Here is a 21,949-nt window from a genome sequence, read left to right as displayed (position 1 = left end):
GTGCTGAACAAAGTGGCCTGAGGGGTGAATAAAAGAGAAGAACTAAGTGTAAACTACTTGCACTAACTGTGGCAATCAAAAGAGACTAGATCTGAAGTTCACAAGTGGAAGCAGAAGGACAGAGGGACAGATAACATGCTTACAGGGTGACAAAAGGGAACCCAGGAGAGACTGAAGATGAAAGGGGAAAATATCATCAAAACAAGTGAGGTTGAGTGCACAAATGGCAGTGCTGGCCTTGCAAAGGCAAACTGTTTCACTCCCAAGAAAAGATAAGGAGGTAAACTCGTATCAGTGACTATATAAATGTAGGGAAAGGGAAGTAAAGAAATTCATCATCTCCGTGTAATAGGAAGTAAATCATCTGCTAAAAAAATGGGGTCAGGATTGGGAAACCTGCAATTAATGGTGTCTCTCTTTCACCTGACTATGAAGTACTTGATGGCAGGACCTGTCATTTTTTATCCTCAAACTAGGTTAGTACCCAGGACACAGTAAGGGCCCAATACATGTTTACTGAATGCATAGATGACACAAATATTAAAGGCCCATTTAGAGCTACAAAACCAAAACAAGAGCCCAAAACCAAAAAATCCTCCCCCGCACCATTAAAGTCAAATGTTAAAATGTTGTATCGCTAATGGCTACATAAGGAAATCCAATGGCTGAGTTTAGCCACGGCTGAGTGACTGACAAAGCAAAGGTAGTCAAATGAACACAATTGACTGAGAATGCTGGTAGCCACAGTATAAACAAGTGACCAAGGATTCTTGGATAGGTAGGAAGGGAAGTGAAGCCATAGGCTGTTGGGAAGTGGAAAGACTGTCAGAATAACTTCAATTTCAGTTTCAGATGGGGCCATAATCTAGATTCGATCATGTGAGACACAGACTGGTATTAATTGATGTAAAATACGTTGGGGCTACATCTTAGTTTCTAAATACCATTCTCCAATAAAGAACTAAGGGTCCTTGGAGAAATGGCTGATCCTAAGGCTAGGACAGGGAAAATACAAGATAAACATGAAGCATCTTGTACTTCAGAAAGTTCTTTAAAAAGTGCTCAAAAAAGTAAAAGGATGTAGATGTATCAAAGAGACACAGGAGCCAACCTGAAAGAGCTCCCAATGGTCAAAGCTGGGACAGTTTGAGCAATGAAAATAATATAGTACCGAATTACAGACCAGGTCTAAAATAAATATACATTGAGTACATACCAATATAAATTAATAGTGAGGGGAGAAAAGACCGTTTTCTCACAGAATCCCAAATACTCTACATAGATACTATTTCCACTAGGAAGAGAAACTTAATTCCTACCAACTCCATTAAGGGTGGGCGAGATTTACTGACTTGCTTCCAAAGAATAGGGAAAGAAAAACAGTGGAGAAATCTGACAAACATTATCTTAACCAAGTGATGAAGACTATCATCAGTAGGGTCATGTGGCTATGACCCTTGATAGGATGTGATGAGGACATTTCACATCATTTCACCTGTGTGGTGTTTCTTCCAAAAACCTATAAGCTCAAACTAATAATGACAAAACATCAGAAAAATTCAGATTGGGGGATATTCTACAAAACACTTGGCCAATACTCCCAGACTGTCAAGATCATGAAAAATAAGAAAAGACTAAGAAATTGTCACAGACCAGAGGAGACTTGGGAAGAGTATCAGCTAAAGGCAATGTAGCATCGCAGAATGGATTCTGGAACAGGAGGACATCAATGAGAAAATGTGAAACCCATAGAGCCTAGGGGTTAGCTAATAGAATGTACCAGTGTCAGTTTCTGAGATTTGACAACACAGAATATTTACAATAGAAAAAAACTGGGTAAGGAGTACATGGAATCTCTCTGCACTATCTCTGCAACTTTCCTTTAAATTTAAACATATTCCAAAATAAAAAGCTTATACACACCAAAAAAAAAAAGAGGTTGGGCCTGCCCCGTTTCTCTTGGTCCTCCACATTTCTATGTACTCATGGTACATTGATATGGTCATGAAATTGTTTGCCTGGGAGTTAAGTGTAGGGCAATTGTATTAACATGTATGACGGCACAATGGTGTACCTGGAAACCTTTGTTGGGTTCAGTATATGAAATTACAACCATATTTCTCCCCATTCCCACCCTGTCAACACACCAGAGACGTGGCTTTTTATTAAAAAAACTTTTTTTTAATTGGTTTACAAAGGAGCTACAGACTACATTGAAACTAATCTTTGTACAAAAAAGGCAAAAAAAAAAAAAAAAAAAAAAAAAAAGCCCCAAAACACCCAGAGACAAAAGGTAGGGGGAGAGACAAGAAAGGAAGATACAAAAGAGCAGGAAGAAACTGAAAGACAAGAGATTAGCATCATACATACATAAGATCAGGGGGGAAAAAAAGAGCAAGAAAGATGAGAGTGCATTTAGAAGTATTTCCCCACACAGCCCTGGTGATAATCAGATTGGAATCAACAACAAACACAGCATGAGAATATTAAGAGATTTAAAAAGGCAACAGTGGTATGGAGACTGGTTATCGCCAGTGTTGAGAAAGAGAAACCTGTTGTAGGCACCGGAGACTGGAGCACTGCCCCTCCCTCCCAGAGGATGACAGACCCGGGAAGAGGAAGCAGGCCCTGGGGCAGCTGCCATTGGTGTGTGTAGAGATGGTCTCCTCAGGTCAATCTCAGCATATTATCCCCATCTTCCCCCCAGAGTCTTTGTACCCTAGACTCCAGGTGAGGGTACAGGACGTCATTGGGAGGAAAAGGTGAAGGCCTGCCCTAGTCCACACCGTTCAAGAGCAGTTGCTGGGAGAGTGGAGGGCAGCGTAGATAAAGCCCATTCCCCTGTGGAGAAGGCACAGTGTAATTCCTGAAGGTGAGACAGAGGAAAACACACACCCCAGGAGAGGTATCAACAGAGTCCTCACCACCTGCAGCCCCAGCTTAACCCCATTTGTTATGTTTTTTGATACTGAAGGGAGTTGAAGGACAGATCACCACACCTCTTCTCACTTAGCAGGGACAAAGACGACTGGGGATGTCTGACAATAAGGAAAGAGGAAAATAGGACAATGTACTCATTTCTCTCAAATGAACGTGGTAGAGGAAATCTTTCTGGGTTTGGGGACGTCAAACTGGAGAAGACATAAGGGAGGGATGAAGCCAGGGACCCCCTTTTTTTCCCCTTGCCTAGCCTTCAATCTAAGGCAAGTGAGCCAAACTGGAAAGGAATTTAAGCTTAAGGCTGTTCAATGTCCTCCCGGGGGCTGGTGTTTAGGGAAGGCAGACAAAGAAAAGAAACAGGTCAACCTCAAAGCTGGTCTGCTCATCCTCCTAGAAAAGGTCTGTACCCCAGGAGGAGAGCCAAGAGAGGCACCCAGAGAGAACACATGCTCCCAAACAAAAGTAATAACCTGCCCACATTTTATCAGCAGTTTTCAAAAGCAATGTTTTCCGGGGTTGGAGAAATGCCATATCCTCCTCCCTTTCCCCAAAACTACTGCTGCCACCTTTCATCCTTGCATATTAAGTTACTGGCTCTCTTCTAAGGGAGATGAAACTCTGAGATTTCACATTTCTCTTCCCAACCCTAAGAGGCTACCCAGCTTTGAATAGGGGGAAGGAGAGCTATGCTAAGGGCCCCTCACTTGAGGCAGCTAGACCATCCTCATTTCCTTGGTACTGGGATCTCCAAAACTTGTTTGGTCCGATCCCAAGGTCCAAAAGGCATCAGGGTACTTACAATTGAATGAAACTCTAAGCGAGTAGCACCAGGGCTCCCCCGAAGTGTAACAGGGGCCTGATTAATACCCCCAGAAGAACCCCTCAAAAAGTATATAAATTTATTGCGTCCTAGCAAAGATCTGCAGCTTCCAGTATTCACACAGTGTGAAGATATTAACAATACAAAATATATTCTGAAAGTCAAACATCTGCAGTTCATAGTGCTTTCTCAGATTTGTTAAAAAAATACAATGCTTAGTTTCCTATATAGGATATACAAAAGCAAAAAAAAAAAAAAAATATATATATATATATATATATGTATATAGTAGAAATAAATCAACCAGCCATAGTAATTTACAGCTTTTGTCTCTAACCCTCCCCCAATCATAATCTTTACCCCACACTTCAGTCTATATTTTCTGGGATCAAGAGTTCTGTGTTCTATTTATTCTGAATCAGGCTGAGAAATATCCATTAAATTGCATTCTGCATAGCACCCACAAACAGGGTGCTAGCTGGGAGGTCCCTGAAGGAAGATGGTGTGGGTTGTTACTGCTATGGGTTAAAAGTGAGACAATCAAATGACACACAGATGAATGTGTATGGACTGAAAGGACAACCTGAAAGGACAAGGGAATGAGTGCTTTAATATTACCAGTCCTCTGGGCATCTCCTGCCTCACAGGCTTGGTCATTTAACATTTTTAAATAAAAAAGCAACTCATGAAAGGTATTTGAGAATATACCTGTCAGTTACATTGATTTCTGCTGGCCAAAAAGTTCAGGGAAAGGATTTTCAGCAGTAAGCTCCCGTCTTAAGGAATGTAGGCTCCTCACTCCCTGTGGAAAAGACTGAGCAGCCCCCTGCTACTGGGAGACAAGAGCAGAAGCTGCTTCAGTTTGGGGGCCAAACAAGATACTGGATCTGGAGCCTCCAAAAGGGTATGTGGAAAGAACTATGAATTCACTTACAACAAGGTTAATGAAGGGAACTGAAGGTAAACCAGCATTCCATCCCAGAGAAAATAATCACCAAATAACCTTCTAAACGCTTACAAGTCCTCAGCATCATTAAGCTAGTTTATAGCAAATAATTTCATACTGGGGAAGATTCCATTCTTTGAAATGCTCTAGCAAAATACTGCATGCTCCAGTGAGTTATACTGCCCTTTTCCTCCAAAAGATGCCTATATACATGATTACAGATATAAAATAATAGGTTGAGTTCTGCCTTTCAGTGGGAATAAAGGGTGTGTGATAAGTGGCGGGGCATGGATGACTTTTACTTCAGTATTAACAGAATTTGATCTGGGGAAAGTTTCTCGCAATAGTTCCTGAGTGTATTAAGTCTGGAGAGGAAGGACCAAATGGAGTGAACTACTGTTCAGGATATTAACAGTTATTGTATTTCAGGTTAAACAACAACACAAGCTTACCCAGACACTAATTTGGATAGATTTTATATAAAATATATAGAATCATAGCATCATCTATTTGTAGTCAAGGTAAAAAGATTTATGAAAGAAACTAGGACTCTGCTATAGATCTGGATGTTGGTTTTCTTTCAAACACAAAAATAGTTTCTTTTTAAAAAGTGCAGTAGAATATCCCCCATTCATAATTGTAGCTAATTTAGCATAAGCAAAGAAATGACCTCAGGAACATACCCAGGTTTTAAGACAGATTTCTAGGTAATGGGCCTGAAAGGCATTTTGAGCTGAATTTGATTTATTTTCCAACAATTTCAAATATAATTTCTCATCTGTGTGTAGATATATACAGGCACAAAACACACTCACACACAGTCATACACAAACACTTCATTTTCTATCAGATCAGGGCAATTTTTTATTGCAGGTCTCTTTTAGTATAGGCTAACAGAAAACCTATCCCCAATCTAACAGATTACACACATACACACAGCCATTTCCACACTTCCTCACAGTGAAAAGCTCTCTGACAGATACCAGAAGGTCAAGAGAGACAATGTTTTAATGGCTGGGCCTTGAGGACAACTCTGGTTGCATTTAAGTCTCAGTGCCAAATGCACTAAGAGTTCCCTGCCGCTATAATTTTTGGATCAGTCTCTTCAAGAATCAGGCCATGGAGAAAGCAGGATGGTGTCTCCCAATCTCTCCTATAAACCACAGTGGTAAGACAAGATTTCTTTTTGTTCTGGGCTGTTGTTCCCATGATCGTGTGCTTCCTTTTCCCTTAGGAACCACCCAAGGAAGAATTAAGAGAAAAGATCAAAGAACCACTGCCTTGCCACGGGTACAGACTCTGGAGCTCTGCAGAATGGAAACCTGGAACAGATTTATTAGCTGATGCTCCTTAATAACATGAGAAAGAAACTACCAGGGATGTTCAAAAGAGGAAGTGCATTTCCTTTCAGAATGTGACCTCAGAAACCCATACCAAAGCTTAGACCTACTTTGGAAGACAGCTGTACAAAAGTCCAAATACTCCACTAATTCCTGAACTGGACTACTCTGAGTCACTTCCACTTTTGAGCGCATCATTTTCCTATTGAAAGCCCCTACATATTATTTGACCACTTTTGACAGTTTATACAAATTGATCCCAGATTATAACCTTTAAAGGGTCTCTTGTACAATTCCACAGAAAGACTTCTGACTCTTGATGCTTACAGCAGCTGATGAGAAGAGGTGCCTTTGACTCTCCAGCGCCAAGAGGGTGCCTGCGTCAGTAGTAGTTTTGAACACTCTCTCCACAGCTACCTCAAGCATCAGCCTGGGCTTCAAGGCTCTCCATTCTGCTGCTGGGACCAAGAACCTTAAAAGGTTGACAGAAGTGCCTCATCCAGGGATCATTACCAAAATACGAAGCAATCAGGTGAGAGAAAGGGAGACAGAAAGGTTGAGTCAAGAAAGGAGTGCAAGAAGCTGATCCCAAATAAAAAGACAAAATTAAGAAAGGAAAAACATTATGTATGTGTATATAAACTAAAAGCAGAGCATATGAATGCTTAATCTGGTGGGAAGCCAAGACAACATCTCTAGAAAAGCTTGATGTGTCACAACAAGGCTCAGCCATAGGGAAATAAGGCAATATAAAAAATGACCAAGGTATTTTGGTCACAGAATGGTCTCCTTCCTCCTCCCAGCCAACCCCTGCAAATGCATCTCTATATATCTTTTATATATATATATATATATGTATATATATATAATATAGAATCTGGTTTTTTTTTTTTTGTTAAAAAGTATTTCAATGATCATATATATTTATCAAGGCATGATGGCTTTAGGAAAGGGGGGGGGATCCATCATGGGGGAGCTGAGAAGGGAAAGGCAGGAAGGGGAGGCTGGGGTAAGAAGTATAAGAAACTGTTTGGGGTCAAACAAATGCCCATCAAAGGGTGGCACCAACAGAATTTTCACTAATGTTTCCCACTTCAAGGAGGTACTGATGATATAGGTGGGTGCCAGGACCCCATCTCTTCTCTTGTATCCCTCCCCCAAATTCTTCCCACCACCATGCATTTTAATGCCTCATGGCTCTCTCTCCCACATGTCTCTTGGACCCATGCTACCTTGCATCCCAGGGTTGATGGGTATGGCCCATATGTCTCTGGCCCCGGGTGCCTGATCTCAGAAGCCATTGCCACTGATATTAATGGACTGCAGATCCGCCACCTGCATGACGTTGATGCCACTGTTGGCAAGACGGGCAATACCCTCTGGACAGATGGCCTCCATGGCTACCATATTGGTGGTAATAAGGGCTGAAGGGGTGGCAGTGCCACTGCCTTCTGAACCTGCCCCACTGTCCAGGGGCAAAGTGCCCACACTCAGGGATACACCTGGGCCTCCTTTCTTATTCTGGTGGGTCTTGATATGCTTTGACAGGTGGTCACTCCTCATGAAGCGCTTGGGACACTCAGGGCAGGCAAATTTCTTCTCACCTTGGTAAAAGAAAAGAAGATAAGAAACAGACATCTTAGGAAATAGGATTACCTTGTCCAATTCATGGCTTTCAAACTATATTAGAATATTAGGCAATCTTAAGAAGGTGATAAAAACAATAAAAATCCGTTAAGTATCTTTTTGGGGAAGGGGAAGAAAAACAGGTACAGGTCAAGCAGTACTCAGAAAGGAAGGAACATAGCAAAAAATAAGGCAGAAAATCCCACTGAAAACCTAACTTCTTCCTTCTTAAACGTTTTCCAGATTAACTCTAATTCCATTTATGATCCACACATTCACTTTCAAACTAAGCTGTTCAGAAATTTTAGTTATTTCATAGATATATTTTGTGTCTTTCTATTCTGATCTATTACTATTTCTCTGGGCTCCTACTCACCTGTGTGTGTGCGTTTGTGTCTCTGTAGCTCATCTGAACGTGTAAAGCGCTTCCCACAGTATGACCAAGTACACATGAATGGCCTCTCGCCTGTATGCCAGCGCAAGTGTGCCCGTAGGTGTGAGGTCTTGCCATATACTTTCCCACAGCCTTGGATGTGGCAAATGTGCTGTTTCTTTTTGCCAGGATCCCCAGAGCCCCTGAAAATAAGAACACAACTATTCATCATGCATTCCAGAGAGAAAAATTAAAGAATCCCAGTGTCAACAGGTTATTACCTGACGCCCTCAAAAACTAACCCAAATTTTTATTTTAAAAAAAGGCTTCTTGGGGCGCCTGGGTTAAGTGCCCAGTCGGTTAAGTGTCTGATTCTTGGTTTCGACTCAGGTCATGCTCTCATGGTTTTGTGAGTTCGAGTCCCAAGTCATGATTTCATGGTTTGTGGGATTTAGCCCTGTGCACTGTCAGGACAGAGCCTCCTTGGGATTCTCTCCCTCTCTCTGCCCCTCCCCTACTTATGCACGCTCTCTCAAAATAAAAAAAACTTAAAAAGAAAAAAGGAAAAAAAAGGTTTCTCTTTAGTATCAAAGGAAAAACCTTTGGTTGATTCTGAGTCTTAATACTCAAAATTCAAGTTTAAGTTTCCTTTCTACTGGATATTTACTCTTCCCTGTTTTTTACTCCTTAATCAGTTTTGATGTTTGATGTTTGTGGGTGACTTGGAAAGTCTGTAAGGCATTTTCCTGTATTTTTCAGGAAGTTTAAGTCTCAATACAAGCATTTTCCATGGGAACTACTGTGAACATGGTGATATTTTTGGCTGGGACCTTACTTAAGGAGCAAAGCACCTAGTGGAAAACTTTAAAGAAAATATAATAGTTTACAACTATAAACTTATCTCCTAAAATAAAGCTCAAGAGCCAAATGGTAAATATTAAAAGCTGGAAATCTACAGCACTATCAGGGACTTCAGTGGGAGAGAAAGATGGGCTGTATAAAAGTTAAAACAGGGGAAAAAAAATCCTAACTAATTCAAGGTATATTTTAAAAAATGCATAACATATATACATATATATATACACATACACATATATACATGTATGCATATATATATGTATATACATACACACATACATACATATACACACACCCACACACCCAATATGAAGCAGTTCCTAAGCTTCTCTCAGCAATCAGTTCTGAAATGTTTTTGCCAAACCAATTTGTTCCATGTGTGATCCATTAGTGGGCATTGGGGAGATTTCCAGGGACTTTTCTTGGGTTTTAACAGCACATATTAGCAGAGGGGAAAAAACCATAACGGAAATGAAATCACATGTAGGTAGAAATCAGAGAACTTACTTCAAAAATTTAAATCCACTTTAAGCTTTGTTAGAAGGAAACTACTGTACTCAGTGCTTATTTTTTTCTTCTAAAGATTTTATTATTTTTAAGAAATCTCTACACCCAATGTGGGGCTTGAACTTAGAATCCCAAGATCAAGAGTCACACACTGCACTGACTGAGCCAGCCAGGCACCCTCAGTGTGCTTTTGATGCAGGTGTTTCCTGTAACATATGGTTAACCTACAAAGAACTCAAATTATTTTTGGTTTTGGTGCTTTTCTCATTTTTGTATTTATTTATTATTTTAAATGTTTGAGAGAGAAAGAGAGAGCGCGCGAGCTTGCACCACACAGGGGAGGAGCAGGGCGGGGGATAGAGGATCTGAAGCAGGCTCCATGCTGATAGCAGACAGCCCCATGAGGGGCTTGAACCCACAAACCATGAGATCACGACCTGAGCCAAAGTTGGACACCTAACCGACTGAGCCACTCAAGGTGCCCATTTTTGTATTTATTTTTGAGACCAAAGCTTAACAGATTTTTAAGGTGTTAAGATTTTTTAAGGCATTAAAAAATCTATATGACTTTCTATTTTCTTTCAAAAGCAATGAATTGTAGAAAAAGAATAGAACTTGGTACTCTCCAGAAATAATACTGAATAAAATAGAATATTCTACTAATGAGAAAAATTTGTCAGAACTTTGCTCTGCAGGACATATTAGGTTCCATGATGGAAGAATTTTCTTTTCTTTTTAAAACAAAATTTTTTTTTAATGTTTTTATTTATTCTTGAGAGAGAGAGACAGAGTGTCATGAGCGGGGAGGGGCAGAGAGAGGGAGACAGTGAATCTGAAGCAGGCACCAGGCTCTGAGCTGTCAGCACAGAACCCGATGCAGGACTCGAACTCACAAGCTGTGAGATCATGACCTGAGCCGAGGTCAGAAGCTTAACCGACTGAACCATCCAGGAGCCCCTGGAAGAATTTTCTAACTGGAGTAGTATTTTTTGTCTGTTTTGAAGGAAAAGAAGACTCAGAAAACCCTTATGACTCTCACATAGCCACTATAAAAAAATCATTACAGTAGGTATGTTTCTTTTTCTTTGCAAGACTATTTTACAAGCAACTTTGTTAAAACCATCTCAAAACAGACATATGGTAACAATCATCAGACCAGTTGGCTGCATCTGATTACCTTATCTCTGGAGAAAGCAGGCACCTATTAAGGCCCCAGGTCTTAGAGTAGATGAAAGGCTCAGAGCTGGAACTAAAATCCTATAATATAACCCAATCAAATGTATTGTACTCTCTATCTCTGGTCCCTCTGCAACACTGCCAAGTCTTAAATGTTAAAAAATTAACCCTCCTCTGCTTACCTCCAAATCCATTCATTTTTCTCCTTTATACCCTTAAGACACTGGCTGGGTCAACTTACCTTCCTTCACTATCTTTACAATAGGGGCAGGTGCATGCTTCACGCCGGGTCCTCCGACCAGCCTGGGGTTGGGGATCTGGGCTGTTTTCTCCTTCTTCTCCACCTGCTGTGTCATCATGTATTCCATCACCACCAGCTCCGTGGAGGCCAAGCTGAGCTCCATGATCACCTGAAATTAAAAGAGCAAAAGGGTTAAGGTGAAGTAAGGGAGGTCATCAAGTTGCAGTTATTTCAGTGACACTTTACATTTACAGCACCATTTCTTCAAAGCTTTGAAGCCACATTTACTAATATTGCCATCCATTCTTGAAATCTCAAAAACCATCACTGAAAATACAAAGAGCTAGCAAATATATAAAAACATGATCAACGTCATTTTATTTTTTAAAAATATTTTAAGTAATCTCTATACCCAATGTGGGGCTCGAACTTACAACTCTGAGATAAAGAGCTGCATGCTCCAGGGGTGCCTGGGTAGCTCAGTTGGTTAAATGTCCAACTTTGGCTCAGGTTATGATCTCACAGTTCGCGGGTTCAATCCCCGCATCAGGCTCTGTGCTGAACACTTGCTCAGAGCCTGGAGTCTGCTTCAGATTCTGTGTCTCCTTCTCTCTTTGCCCCTCCTCTGCTCACACTCTGTCTCACTCTGTCTCTCAAAAATAAATAAGTGTAAAGAAAAAAAAAAAGAAAAAAGAGTTGCATGCTCCATCAACTGAGCCAGCCAGGTACCCCATTCTCATTTATTTTTTAAAATGCAATTCTAGGGGCGCCTGGGTGGCGCAGTCGGTTAAGCGTCCGACTTCAGCCAGGTCACGATCTTGCGGTCCGTGAGTTCGAGCCCCGTGTCAGGCTCTGGGCTGATGGCTCAGAGCCTGGAGCCTGTTTCCGATTCTGTGTCTCCCTCTCTCTCTGCCCCTCCCCCGTTCATGCTCTGTCTCTCTCTGTCCCAGAAATAAATAAAAACGTTGAGAAAAAAAAAAAAAAAAAAACATTAAAAAATAAATAAATAAATAAATAAATAAATAAAATGCAATTCTATGTATAGTGGACTTTTGTAATTTTTCACCTATCAGATCACAAAAAGTTAAAACTCTAATAATGCACAGAATTAGCAAGGATATGGGGAAACAGGCATTTTTAGACATAGGTGATGATAAATCAGTACATTTTGAAGGCCAATTTGGCAATTTTTGTTAATATTTATTTTGAGAGAGAGAGTGCGAGTGGGGGACAGGAGCAGACGGAGAGAAAGAATCTTTCAGGGATTCTGAGCCAAAATCAAGAGTGGGTGACTCAACCGACTGAGCCACTCAGGCACCCTCGAGCATGTGACTCTTGACCTCAAGGTGATTATTTCAAGCCCCATGTTGGGCACAGAGTTTATTTTAAAAAATAAAATGACATTAAAAAAAAAATTTAAATATACATCTTCAAAGTAATTCCACTTTGAATCAACAATGTCCTATGGATATACTCCTGGGTATACAAAATTTGTGATGATTTTTTTTTTTAATTTTTTTTTAACGTTTATTTATTTTTTGGGGGGGACAGAGAGAGACAGAGCATGAACGGCGGAGGGGCAGAGAGAGAGGGAGACAGAATCGGAAACAGGCTCCAGGCTCTGAGCCATCAGCCCAGAGCCTGACGCGGGGCTCGAACTCACGGACCGCGAGATCGTGACCTGAGCTGAAGTCGGACGCTTAACCGACTGCGCCACCCAGGCGCCCCTGTGATGATTTTTTTAAGAAAGTTTATTTGAGAGCAAGACAGAGAGAGAGAGAGCGCGCACGCGCGCTTGAGAATGAATCCCAAACAGCCTCCACGCTGTCAGCACAGAGCCTGACATGGGGCTCAAACTCACGAACTGAAAGATGACCTGAACTGAAATCGAGTCAGGCACCTAACTGAGCCACTCAGGCGCAGCGACGATAATGTTTTCTATAGCTTTGTAACAACAAAAAACTAGAAACATGAGGTCATGATCTCATGGTTCAAGTCCCATGTGGGGCTCTGCACTGGCAGTGTAGAGCTTGCTTGGGATTCTCAGTCTCTCTCTCTCTCTGCTCCCCTGCTTGCATGTGTGTCTGCGAATGTACGCGCTCTCTCGCGCTCTCTCTCTCTCTCTCTCTCTCTCTCTCTCTCTCTGTCTCTAAGTAAATAAACATTTAAAAAAAGAAACAACATTACAAATCTCAGTGCTTGGTTTTACTTCTGCACCTAACCTCTACTCTTTTCAGCTCATCAACATAATTTTGTTACAATGCCTAATAATATGCTCTCCTGGTGCTTTCCTTCTCATTGCACCACTTCTAAGCATCAACCTATGGCATTAAAATAAATTGTAGTGTTCTGAGATGTTCATGATTTTGGCAGAGCTTAACAGGAAGGACTGGAGTACAAGGTTAAGAACAGGTTTTGGAGTAGGACAGATGTAGATATGTGACCGTTCTTTAGTTATCAGTTTCTCCCTCAGTAAAACTGGGATGAAACATTATCAATCTCATAAAGTTGTGAAAAATAATACATGTAAGGTGTTTAGCACAGTATCTGTCACATAACAAACATTTAACACACTGTAGCTAATATTATTAGGAAAATATCTGTGGGAAAACAACTGTGAGAAATCATGGAATAAGATATATACCACTATTTTATTTAATCAATTTGCCTTAAAAACTATATATGAAACTGAGGAGAAACTCCCTGTGATGGGGATGGATAATTTCTCCTCTTGAAATAAGCCCAAAAAGCTCAGCAGGTAAGACAGAATGCTAGTTAATATCACCAGTAGTTACCTACCAAAAATTACCTTCAGAAGAGATATTTATGAACCTGTAGATTCAGCTATCTACAATGGGTCTTTAGAAACAAAATAAGCAAAACCATGATCCATATAAGCAAATCATCTTTGATCTACTTTCCAAATTAATCTAACTCCATTAAAATCAGAGAAGCAGTTCATTAAACCCCAAAGTTCTCCACTGTCACAATCAAGTAGAAAGAAGCAAACTTTTCTCCATTTTACTGAGACACAAGCCTAACATCCAGGACATGGCATGATTCAGTAAAAAGGGAAACAAAGAAATACTTAGATACTAGGACTCTGTAAAACCGTATCTCTAAGCCTCTATCAAATTCTTACAAAATGGACAGTCAAGGAGCGCCTGGGTGGCTCAGTCGGTTAAGCGTCCGGCTTAGGCTCAGGTCGTGATCTCTCGGTGAGTTCGAGCCCAGGGTCAGGCTCTGTGCTGACAGCTCAGAGCCTGGAGCCTGCTTCGGATTCTGTCTCCCTCTCTCTCTGCCCCTCCCCCGCTCATGCTCTGTCTGTCTCTCAAAAATAAATAAACATTAAAAAAAAATTTTAAAAACAAAATGGACAGTCAAAGCTAATATCCTCCTTGACCCCTGCTATGACTGCAAAGGATTTTTTTTAATATGAAACTGGAAATAGGGTTAAATGAGTTTCATTTAACTTTAAAAGGGGATGAAATACTAACAAAGCATCAGCATCAGACCAGAGTCTGTTTCCAGCCTCTTTTAATAACAGTTTTAGAAAAAGAACAGTTTTATCTTAGAATGTGGCATCAGTTAAGCAATGAAATAAATTAAAGATTTTCCTTTCCATGATGAAAATAACAAGTAAACCAAAGGCACAGTTTAATGACAGTCTTGCCCAACCCAGGGTTGCCTCTAGCATCAGTTATTGTAATAGCTGTGGCAGTTAACACACTTTTTCAGTTTCTTCAAAGGGAAGAAGTGTGCTGAACTCATGAACTTTTAAGAAGACCACCATGACAAGTCAAATAACTTATTCTTCTCTGATAAAAGACCCGGGCAATACTAAAATAAGAAACTCCTCAATAATTTTCAAAAGGGTAGTTCCCACACCCTTCTCTATTCACCTGGTCTCTGGAATTATTGGGAGAACACGGTCTTCTTTAATTCAGTAAGTATTAACACAGTATGACTGATTTTCAAAACTATACCTATATTAAGCATACAATGAGTTTTCTGAACGTTTCATTTGACACAATAGATTTAATCTAAAGAATCAAATCTCAGTCCAGGAAGTGTTTGTGTGTTCAGCCACATTCAAGCACAATATAGGTAACACATCATCTAAGCAGTAGGAACATCCAGAATATAGCTCTAAATCAAGAAATAAAAGCATCTTTAGTAACAGAAATAGTAATTCATAATACATTGTACTTTATTTTTCAAAATAATAATTTTATTAATCTGGTTTCCCAGTCCAAGCAAATCAGAAAAAGGAAGAGAAGGACTGTACTTTTTAATGACACAAAAGCTGACAATTGGGAGTGATAAAATGTAAAAATTTTACATTTTTACAAAACATTTACAAAAAAATTCATATAGATGGCCTCCAAATTCATCTCTACATTGACTACTTGGTTATGCTTGAGATACAATTTAACATAAGAGACAAAATTAATGCTTGATTCTGTCAATTACTAGTTTGCATAACAATTAGCAGATTTCCTAGAATCCTTGCAAAGTGACAAGATGACTTTTTTCCTTTTCTTTTTTTTTTTTTTTTTAATTTTTTTTAACGTTTATTTATTTTGAGACAGAGACAGAGCATGAACAGGGGAGGGGCATAGAGAGAGGGAGACACAGAATCTGAAACAGGCTCCGGGCTCTGAGCTGTCAGCACAGAGCCCGACGCGGGGCTCGAACTCACGGACCGTGAGATCATGACCTGAGCCGAAGTCGGACACTTAACCGACCGAGCCACCCAGACGCCCCTTCCTTTTCTTAAAAATTCAAGTTTATTGGGGTGCCTGGCTGGCTCAGTCAAAAGAGCACGTTACTCTTGAGCTCAGGGTCATGAGTTCGAACCTCACGTTGGGGGAGATATTACTTAATACACTTTAAAATAAATCAAGTTTACAACTCTGAGCACAAGATCCTGAGATCAAGAGTCAGATGCTATACTGACTGAGCCAGCCAGGCACCCCTAATGTGAATTTATACTTTCTCTCATAACTTCTACCTTAAATTCTTTTAGCTCATGTTTTAAAATGTTTATTGAGAGAGCACGCGCGCGCATGAGAGGGGGATGTGCAGAGAGAGAAGGGAACAGAGGATCTGAAGCAGGTTCCTCACTGAGCACAGACTCTCATGTGAGGCTCAAACTCACAAACTGCAAGATCATGACCTGAGCCGAAGTCAGAGGCTTAACTGACTGAGCCACCCAAGGTACCCTACAGTTCATTATAGATAATAAGGTTTCACTATAGAGTTTTTGGTTTTGCTATCTTAGTTTCTGTAGCTATTATAATTTTTGTTTTGGAACTATTTTGGACTTACAGAGACACTATAAAGATAATTCAGAAAGTTCTTACACATTCTTCAATGAGCTTCCCTTAATAATCTTATATAACCAAGGTACATTTGTCAAAACTAATTAAGTGATATAATACTAGTAAATAACAACAGGCTTTATCTGGATTTCATCAGTTTTTCCACTAATGTCTTTACTCTCTTCCAGAATCCCATCCAGGATACTACACTGCATTGAGTTGCCAGGTCTCCTTAGGCTCCTCAGATCTATGTGTCTCTGCCTTTCATGACCTTGACAGTTTTTAAGAATATTGGTTGGTATTTTCTAGACTATCTCATAATTTGAATTTTTTGGGGGGGGGTTTCTCATTAGACTAGACTTATGTGTTTTGCAGAAGAATATCATATCAGGGCAATACATTCTCATCACACCACATTAGGAGATATGCAAGCTCAACATACTGTTTTTAGAAGGGAGATTCAGGAAAATTTTAAAAAAGTGGGGGGGGAGGAAGAAGGAAAAAGACAACTACCACTATTTTCCCACAATTTTCAGTATGTCATATTTTGAAAGTTTTGAAATAAAGATTCAGTCTTTTAAAGTAATTACTTAGGGGGCATCTTGCTGGCTCAGTTGGGAGAGCACACGACTCAATCTCAGGAGTTATGAGTTCCAGTTGCACATTCACCATAGAGATTATTTTTAAAAATAAATAGGGGCACCTGGGTGGCTCAGTTGGTTGAGCATCTGACTTGACTTCAGCTCAGGTCATGATAAGCCTGGAGCCTGCTTTGGATTCTATATCTCCCTCTCTCTCTGCACCTCCCCAACCTTCTCTCTCTCTCTCTCTCTCTCTCTCTCTCTCTCTCTCTCTCTCTCTCAAAAAATAAACATTAAAAATTTTTTAAATAAGTACAGGTGTGCCTTGGTGGCTCGGCTGGTTAAGCGTCCAACTCTTGATTTCGGCTCAGGTCATGATCTTATGGTTTGTGGGACTGAGCCTTGCATTGGGCTCAGCATTATCAGCGTGGAACCTGCTTGGGATTCTCTCTCCCCTACTCTCTGCCACTCCCCCGCTTGCATGCTCTCTTTCTCTCAAATAAACACACTTACAAAAAATTAAATACATACATACATACATAAAGTAATTATTTAAGTGGATTCTCTATTTGTGGTTGTTTCAGTGGTTATGTGTATGCATGTGCATTAGGCTATGGGGCTCAAAAGTAGATACTACCACGTTTCCAGTTTTCATTCACTCCTTCTTCCTGCCCAAAAGCCACCTGATTTTTTTTTCAGGTTAACACTCTGCCAGGTTAAAAATATTCCCCTTCTCAGATACCCCTGCAGATGAGAAGTAGTCAAGTGACAAGGTCTTGGCCAATTAGGTGTAAAACAAAATTGCTGGGTAAGGCTTCCAGCTCTTTTTTTTTTTTTTTTAAGTTTATCCATGTATTTTGAGAGAGAGAGCGTGCGTACAAGAGGGGCAGAGAAAGAGGGAGAGAGAAAATCCCAAGCAGGCTCCACGTTATCAGAGCAGAGTCTGACATAGGGCTTGATCTCAACCATGAACCATGAGATCGTGACCTCAGCTGAAATCAAGAGTTGGATACTTAAATGACTGAGCCATCCACGCCATCCCAGGAAAGCTCTTTAAATGGGAACAACTAAGCTTGTTTCCTCCTTTATCAAGCTTCACTTTTTCCTCCTTTATCCTGTCTGGAAAGAAGTGACAATGCCCAAAGCTAGTGCAGCTGCCTTACAAGCATGGCAACTGTCTCACATTCAGGCAAAAGTAAACATGACCAGGGTTCCCTGAGTTGCCGCAAGAACTTTGGACTCACTACCTTCAGACTTCATGTTACATAAAAATAAGCCCCTACCTAGTTAAGTCATAATAGGTTTCCTGGTATATCCAGCTAAATATACGTTCCTTAACTATAAAAAAAAAAAAAAAAAGAAAAAGAAAAGAAAAGAAATTATGTATGTATATAATATATATAATAATATATATGGTTTTTTTTCTTTTTTTATTTTTTTTTTTAAATTTTTTTTTTCAACGTTTATTTATTTTTGGGACAGAGAGAGACAGAGCATGAACGGGGGAGGGGCAGAGAGAGAGGGAGACACAGAATCGGAAACAGGCTCCAGGCTCTGAGCCATCAGCCCAGAGCCTGACGCGGGGCTCGAACTCACGGACCGCGAGATCGTGACCTGGCTGAAGTCGGACGCTTAACCGACTGCGCCACCCAGGCGCCCCATTCTTTTTTTAAAAAAGAAATGCTGGGCCCATTAATTTTTCTTGACTATATGGTCTACACCTCAGTATGTCCTACAAGTATTTTGTGTCACTATTTTTTGTGTCAAATTGGTAAGAGCCTTTTTTTTTTTTGTCCAGCTCCCAGAACTATAAGTGGGTACACATCTAACAAAAAATTCTAATTAATTTATATTAAATTAGACCACACAATAATAGAGAACAGACACCAGAAACTTACTTCCTCCTGAGACAGAACATAAGCCCTTGCTAATTCATTAGTAACTTGTGCTCAATACAAATCCATATACCTTGCTTCTAAACTCATTTTTTCCATGGGCACCTGGATGACTTAGTGAGTTAAACATCAAACTCTTGATTTTGGCTCAAGTCATGATCCCAGAATCGAGGGATCAAGCTTGGGCTCTGCACTGAGCATGGAGCTTGTTTGGGATTCTCTCACTCTTTCCCCCTGCCCCTCTCCCCAGCTCACATACCCCCTCTCAAAAAGGAAAAAAAAAGTTTGAAATTCATTTTTTCCACATTAATTCTTTCCTGATTATAGAATTACTACAGCATATTATACACACACACACTCTCTCTCTCTCTCTCTCTTTCACACACACACACACACACACACACACACACACACACACACACAATTTACAGACTTTACTATATATAAACTTCCTTTAGGACTTATCCCTATAGTACCCTATGCCATGTGGACTCCCTAAGAGTAGACTATAGAAATGTTTATCAATTATTTACTGTCTATTGTTCCAAGTACTATACTAAGCTCTGGGGATTCAAACAAATAGTTCTCGCTGTGAAGAGCTTGTAGTTCTCTAGAGAAGAGAGAAACCGATAATTTCAAAATAGTAACATAAATGTTATAGTAAAAGCCATTCCAAGGATATTCTGGTATTGAAAAGGGTAAATTCCCCATTCTGGAACTTCAGAGAAGGCTTACTTCCCAGAGGAGCTGATATTTGGGCCAAACTCTAAAGAATGCATAGGAGTTAGCCAGGTGAAAAATGTTGGCAAGGGAGGGGTTCCCAAGTAGAGGGAACACTACGAGTAGAGTGAAGGAATGAAGAGGAGTGGAATATGGTGTAGAATGATGGCTGAGTAAAGGGAGAAGATGGATATGGAGAGATGAACTTCAAAATAGATGACATCATCAGATCCAAGACAGATATTCAAATGACTGAGTTTTTGAAGTTATGGTAGAGAGAGCATGGAGAGGTAAGCACTTTCATACAACTCCCAGCAGCATGAGTGCACAAAAGGATTTAGCAGAGAATCAGCATGGTGTGTGTACACAGGGCATTATGGCCCAGTGTACATCAAGTTTTTAAAATCTGACTAATCTTTTTTTTTTTTTAATGTTAATTTATTTCTGAGAGAGACAGACAGAGTGGGAGCGGAGGAGGGGCAGAGAGAGGGGAGACACAGAATCTGAAGCAGGCTCCAGACTCTGAACTGTCAGGAGAGAGCCTGATGCAGGGCGTGAACCCACAAACCGTGAGATCATGACCTGAAGTCGGACACTTAACCAGCTGAGCTACCCAGGTGCCCCGTTACCTTTTTTTAATGTTTATTTATTTTTGAGAAAGAGAGCACGTGCCCCTGACTTATTTTTTAACCCAGTAAGTATAAGTCTAGGAATAAGGACACATGCCAGATACTGTATTAAGCTCTGGAGATAGTCAGATATAATCCTGGCCATTATAAAGCTTCTATCTTACTGGGAAGATATAAAATAAAATCAACTATAATATCTGCCCTATAATTTATAAAATAAAGTACTAATAAAATGCTCTAAGTATCATAAGAATTGGGAGGGGGAGTATTAGAAGAAAAAAAAGTGAAATATTATGAGCTATCCCATTAGATAATGGTGGAAGATAATAAATGTCTAAAGTAGGGCTGTGGTTCCAATGAAGAGAAAGGCACAGATAATATTTAGGAGTGGGGTGCCTTGGGTGGCTGAGTCAGTTGAGCGTCTGACTTTGGCTCAGGTCATGATGTCCCGGTCTGTGGGTTCGAGCCCCGCGTCCAGCTCTGTGTTGACAGCTTGGAGCCTGGAGCCTGCTTCGGGTTCTGTGTCTCCCTCTCTCTCTGCCCCTCTCCCACTCATGCTGCGTCTCTCCCTCTCTCAAAAATAAACATTAAGGGGCGCCTGGGTGGCTCAGTCGGTTAAGCATCCGACTTCGGCTCAGGTCATGATCTCACAGTTCATGAGTTCGAGCCCCGCGTCGGGCTCTGTGCTGACAGCTCAGAGCCTGGGGCCTGCTTCACATTCTGTGTCTCCCTCTCTCTCTGCCCCTTCCCTGCTCATCCTGTGTCTCTGTCTCAAAAATAAATTAACATTAAAAAAAATTTTTTTTAAATAAATAAATAAACATTAAGATGGGATGCCTGGATGGCTCAGTTGGTTGAGCGTCCGACCTTGGCCTAGATCATGATCTCGCTGTTTCAGAGTTCGAGCCCCATGTCAGGCTCTGTGCTGACAGCTCAGAGCCTGGAGCCTGTTTCAGATTCTGTATCTCCCTCTCTCTCTGCCACTCCCCGACTCATGCTCTGTCATGTCTCTCTCTCAAAAATAAACATGAAAAAAATAAATAAGCATAAAAAAAAATTTTTTAAATAAATATTTAGGAGTAAAAACAGTCAGGATTTAACGACTCAATACAGGGAACTTCAAAGTTTCTGGGAGATAAATGAAACAGCAAGACTGCACGGGATATGAACAAAAGAGAGGCAATAAATACAGTAGTGTCCCCTTATCTGCAGATTCTCTTTCTGCAGTTTCAGTTATCCACAGTCAATCACAGTTGGAGGCCGATGATCCTCCTGACATTATTGTGAGAAGGTCAACTACAGCCTAATGCTATGTCACAATGCCTACATCATTCACTTCATCTTATCACGTAGACATTTTGTCATCTTACAGCATCACAGAAAAGGTGAGTAAAATACAATAATATATATTCTTTACAATAAGATATTTTGAGAGAGAAACCACATTCACATAACTTTTATTATATATTATTGTAACTGCTATTTTATTATTAGTTGTTAACCACTTATAGTGCCTAATTTATAAACTAAACTTTATCATAGATATGCACATATAGGAAAAAACATAGAATATATAAGATTCAGTACTATCCACAGTTTCATACATCAACTACAGGATGATAGTATCCCCAGCAGATAAGGTAAGGCTGTTGGATTTTTTTTTTTTTTAATTTTTTTTTTTTCAACGTTTATTTATTTTTGGGACAGAGAGAGACAGAGCATGAACGGGGGAGGGGCAGAGAGAGAGGGAGACACAGAATCGGAAACAGGCTCCAGGCTCTGAGCCATCAGCCCAGAGCCCGACGCGGGGCTCGAACTCACTGACCGCGAGATCGTGACCTGGCTGAAGTCGGACGCTTAACCGACTGCGCCACCCAGGCGCCCCAGGCTGTTGGATTTTTAAGAACTTTCAAACACACAAAGGAACTCATTAAAACTGGGGCGCCTGAGCGGCTCTCAGTTAAGTATCCAAC

At 40.5% G+C, this 21,949-nt stretch overlaps 1 protein-coding gene across 1 annotated transcript in view; it reads right to left on the bottom strand.

Annotated features, from left to right (window-relative positions):
* Positions 1-2,315: 2,315 nt before the first annotated feature.
* The window catches only part of SP1 (Sp1 transcription factor), a 40,870-nt gene continuing 21,236 nt past the window's right edge, over positions 2,316-21,949 (bottom strand). The window contains exons 4-6 of the mRNA XM_047865505.1: positions 10,828-10,996; positions 8,049-8,248; positions 2,316-7,650 (exon numbers count right to left, since the gene is read on the bottom strand). Coding sequence (XP_047721461.1) covers positions 7,337-7,650; positions 8,049-8,248; positions 10,828-10,996 — 683 coding nt within the window. The 3' untranslated portion in view covers positions 2,316-7,336. The remainder of the gene's footprint in view (positions 7,651-8,048; positions 8,249-10,827; positions 10,997-21,949) is intronic.

This window comes from Prionailurus viverrinus, chromosome B4 (genome assembly GCF_022837055.1).
Source record: "Prionailurus viverrinus isolate Anna chromosome B4, UM_Priviv_1.0, whole genome shotgun sequence".
Lineage (NCBI taxonomy): Eukaryota > Metazoa > Chordata > Mammalia > Carnivora > Felidae > Prionailurus > Prionailurus viverrinus.
Note: the sequence above shows the minus strand (reverse complement) of the source record. Positions and strands in the feature narration are given on the sequence as shown.